At 44.8% G+C, this 4291-nt stretch overlaps 1 protein-coding gene across 1 annotated transcript; it reads right to left on the bottom strand.

Moving 5' to 3' along the window:
- Nucleotides 1–407: 407 nt before the first annotated feature.
- Nucleotides 408–3680, bottom strand: SEC61G (SEC61 translocon subunit gamma). Its single transcript, XM_061375020.1, has 4 exons — nt 3598–3680; nt 2895–2994; nt 1621–1723; nt 408–515 (listed from the first exon to the last, which is right to left on the bottom strand). Exons 2-4 carry the CDS (start codon nt 2986–2988, stop codon nt 506–508), a joined length of 207 nt encoding a protein of 68 aa, XP_061231004.1. The 5' UTR covers nt 2989–2994; nt 3598–3680; the 3' UTR covers nt 408–505.
- Nucleotides 3681–4291: the final 611 nt, after the last annotated feature.

Here is a 4291-nt window from a genome sequence, read left to right as displayed (position 1 = left end):
TTCCAGAAACTAGTAAGAATTCCAGTTAACAGACTTAAAAATCACCACTTGAAAGGGTACAGTAACGCTGTCTTCTTGCTGTCTGCTTTTCTTGCTGTAACAATGCTGATTACTAAACAGTAAATTAAGCATTGGAACAGCTTCTGATAAAAGTTGTCACCCTTAGAGGTTTTCAGTACTTGACTGGACAAAACTTTAAGCAACCCTGTCACAGTGCAACCCAGATTTGAGGGGGAGGTTGGACTAGAGATGTCCCAAGATTCCTTCCTACCCCTGTGATTCTAGTACAGTTTAAAGAAGAAACAAAACTGTCAAACCAAAGAAACAAAAACAGCAGTACTACAAAAAAGCCTGTAATGTAGACAGTTATGATCCCATACACTTCAAAAAGAGGCATGACAAGAATGTTTGAAAACCCAAACTGAACTGGTTTAATAGAAAACAAGTTAAAGCTGTGAAATCTTTGCAGCAAGTGTCACAACATCTTGTTCTTCATGATAAATATTCAGCCGCCTCTGTTGAGAGAACAAAGTAATCAGTTTCAACTAAAAGTGTGATCCACCTGAAGTCTGATTTATCCTCCCACCACTGCCCTGTTTAGGACAAACATTACTACAGTTACAGCTTATCTCTTACTTTCAAACACTTCTGCTTGCTTAGAGGACCACTCTTAAAGGTATAAAGCAAGCCACATGTCACAGAATAGTATTTAAACTGTTCCAGTGCTAGAAATGGGATATCAGCTCTGGAGAATGAGGATTTTAGTGTGAGGGATTCCTGCCCATGGCAGGGGGTGGAACTAGATGATCTTAAGGTTCTTTCCAAACCAAACCATTCTATGATAATTGGCAGGGTTAATATGTCAGTACCACAGCTGCTGGTCAACTTAAGGGTTAAGTTTTCATCCTGCAACATTCATTCCAAAAGGTATTTCACAGAATGCAGTTACATGTAAAGTTTTAAACATACGTAGCACGTATGTTCCTCAGCGATGAAAGGACTCAGAAGCTGAGGAAGGCTGAGAAAACTGGGTTTGTTCAGCCTTGAGTAAAGAAGGCTCAGGGGAGACCTTACCACCATGTTCCAGTATTTCAAGGGTGGCTACAAAGAAGATGGAGACTGCCTTTTTACAAGGAATCATGTGGAAAACATGAGGAATGGTGGGCACAAGTTAATCCTGGAGACATTCCAGTTGAATACAAAAGGAAAAATTTTCACTATGATAACAATCAGCCATTGGAATAATCTCTCTAGGGAACTGGTGGATTCCCCAACGCTGGACACTTTTAAGAGTGGGCTGGACAGGGTGCTGGGACATCTAATCTAGGTCATGCTTCGCCAAGAAAGGTTGGATCAGATGATCCTTGAGGTCCCTCCAACCTGGGATTCTATGAGTCTATTAATATTTTGCAGCATTCTACATTAAGAACTGACTTCCTGATGCAGTCCTTGAAATCAAGTAATACCCATCACATTACACTAACAGGTGAAATGCACATATACTAAAGCAACATGGATCCTGCAGGGCTCACAAACATCCTTTGTTTAAAATTGAGCAGGTAAAAATGAATGCAAAATGTAGTGAAACTGAAATACGTAAGTACAACCGTATTTACTTACACAATGATATTGTTGATGGGGATGTGGATCAGTTTGACAAAGAAACCAATAAATCCCATTATCGCAAAGCCTATTGCTGTTGCCATGGCAATCTTCTGGAACTCTGCAGAAAAAAAAAACAAGAACCAAAAACTTTAGTCTAGGACACCTTGTGTATGGCACACTGCAGGAGATGTGCACTACAGTGACCAAAGGAGAGAGATCTCTTTATCAAACAGTAATGTAACAGAGGAAGCAGGTCAAATTGTACTGACACTGAGAAACAAATCCACTTTTTCATTAGGTAGATGAGTTTTAAGGGGGAAGGTGCTGCTTTCCACAGAGCATGGCCAATCTCAGTATTTATTCAATAATAAGCAGAATCAGGAATACCCACAGTCTGTAACAATTCATGGCACACTTACTCCATTATCTTCCCTTCGCATCCTACAAGCCCTCCAAATAATCCTCAATACAGTATCAAACATGGAAAAGCTGATTTATGCCTGCCACAGGGAGAAAGCATCTTAAGTCCTCACAAAAACTGAGTACTTAAGTGATATTCTCAATTATTTTAAGGCAGCAGCCATGAAGTGGACTAAGGTCAGCAGCCCCTCACAATCCCGTCAGCCTGACAGCGAACAAAGTTCCTCACTGATCTCAAAAAAAGATGTCATCTGAATAAAGCACCTTAACTACTACCATTAAGGACAACCTGCTACATCTAATTCTAGTTACAGCTTCTGAAGCCTTTGAGAAAGTCCCCAAACTTTATCTGCTGTACTTCCAGCAACAAAGTTCTTCCTGTCCCAGTCAGGCAGGCACTGACAGCTGTGAAGGGCTGAATGGACAACTGCAGAAAGTGACCCTAGTTCCTTTCCAGGCTTCTAAAATGAAGTGTTTGCTCATTTAACAAGCAGTTTTGTCCACAATTTCCCCCAAGTTGAATGCAATCAGTCAAACTTGTTTAAGTGCACACCACCTTCTTCCCAGATCAGTTTAACTAATGCATAAGAATTACTGTCTTAAAATGGCTTATTTCAGCTACTTGGCCTATTTCATACAATGAGATTTAGTACTGCTCACGCACCTTTGTACATACCAGAAAAGGACACAATCAAGCTTATTACACCCAGAACCACAAACTTGTTAACTTTTGGACAACTGCTCAAGTTTAAATCTCATCCTGAGAAACATTCACAACAAACGATTTCAACAGAAGTGACATTAGGAAAGATACATAGTAAGATTTAAAGTGAAATAAGGATTGCATTCTGGTTTATTGTGTACTTTACCTTTCCTGTCAGGCTTGGTGCATCTTTTAACAAGTCGTATGGAGTCTTTTACAAACTGACGGCTGGGTTCCACGAATTGCATTACCTGATCCATGATTACCTGCCAACATGAATGGGTTTAGTTGGTGGAGCCATGAAAAGAGGATTTTTTTTAGTTACAGAAGTAGAAAAATCAGTTACCAGTTAAATTTGTAAGGTAATTTAAAATATCATATTCCAACCTAACCAGGCGTTAAAAGGTACTTCCACTTTGCAGAAAATACACTGCATCAACCCGAGGGCCTACTAGTGCTTTTCGGCACTGAAAACAGCAGCTCCATCACAGTTTGCTTTCAGACTATGCCCTACACTGCGTTTCTGAGTACACACGGCAGGCGTCTAAATGGAAAAAAGCCACCCGCCTCAAGACCCCCCCAGGGCAAAGCCTGCTGCCGCCGGGCTGGTGAGCACCGAGGGCAGGCCCGCGGTATAACCTCATCCTTAAAGCGAGCATCTTGCCCACGCCAAGCAGGACACCAGAGAGACCGGCTCCCCCCGGGTCCCTTCGATCAGACCCTCTCACGTCTCCCCTCCTCAGCACCGTGCCCGGGCCATCTACATCAGCTCCCCCCCCCGCTCCATGGAAGCCTCAGCCCCCCGGGACAGGGCTGGATGTAAGAAAGGGGCTCACAACCCACCCCAGTCCTCTCCCCGCCGCTCTTACCGCTGGCAGGCCAAGGCCACGTCGCACAAACGGCGGGACGCCGTGACGCCACGACGCCTGACGTCCGCGCACAGCCCCGCCCCTTCCCGACAGCCCGCGCTGTCGCGGGCAGCTCGGACCTGTTTTGAGGAAAAAAGGCGGATTCCTGATCAAACGGTTCATGTTTGTGGGGTTTTTTTTGTTCTTTCCGGATCCCGGGACTGCTTTCCTGCCCCTTGTCACACCACCGGCCGCGCGGGGTTAAGGCCAGGCGGGGGTGCGGCGGGGCTGTGCTGTTGGACCCGTCTGTCCTGTGTCTGGGGACGTTTGGCGGTAGATGCGCTTTTCAGAGCGGTTGTAGCCATACGGTCCGAGAGCCTTATAGCGGGAAATAAAGAGGAGGTGGTACCGGTATAGCTGTAACAAGTGTGGGTTGATAAAGGAACAGGCTACCCAGTCCGTGGAAGTGTTTATGCACCGTGTGGACGAGGTCCTCAGTGACGTGGGTTAGTGGTGGCGTTGGCAGTGCTGGGGAAGGGTTGGACCTTACGAGCTTAAAGGTCTTTTCCAACCTGGTCGATTCTAAAGGGGGAAAAAACAACGTGAAAAGCTTGTTCAGGCCACGGTTGCCCGCGAGTCAGACATCTATTGATCTATAGGAATGCTGAACTACAGGAGTTCATCGCCTTTGAAAACATCGGCTCCTGTGGCTGTT

The sequence above is a fragment of the Neopsephotus bourkii genome, unplaced genomic scaffold, assembly GCF_033783945.1.
Source record: "Neopsephotus bourkii isolate Nb327-2 ecotype Australia unplaced genomic scaffold, CSIRO-AGI_Nbou_v1 NB_1655, whole genome shotgun sequence".
Taxonomy (NCBI): domain Eukaryota; kingdom Metazoa; phylum Chordata; class Aves; order Psittaciformes; family Psittacidae; genus Neopsephotus; species Neopsephotus bourkii.
The sequence above is the reverse complement of the archived record's forward strand: the minus strand, read 5'-3'. Positions and strand labels throughout refer to the sequence as shown.

Coding starts and splice junctions, on each gene's coding strand:
- SEC61G (XM_061375020.1), bottom strand. CDS start 2,988: ATGGATCAGGTAATGCAATTCGTGGAACCCAGCCGTCAGTTTGTAAAA. Junction 1,724..2,894: donor CACCAAGCCTGACAGGAAAG/GTAAAGTACACA, acceptor TTTTTTCTGCAG/AGTTCCAGAAGATTGCCATG.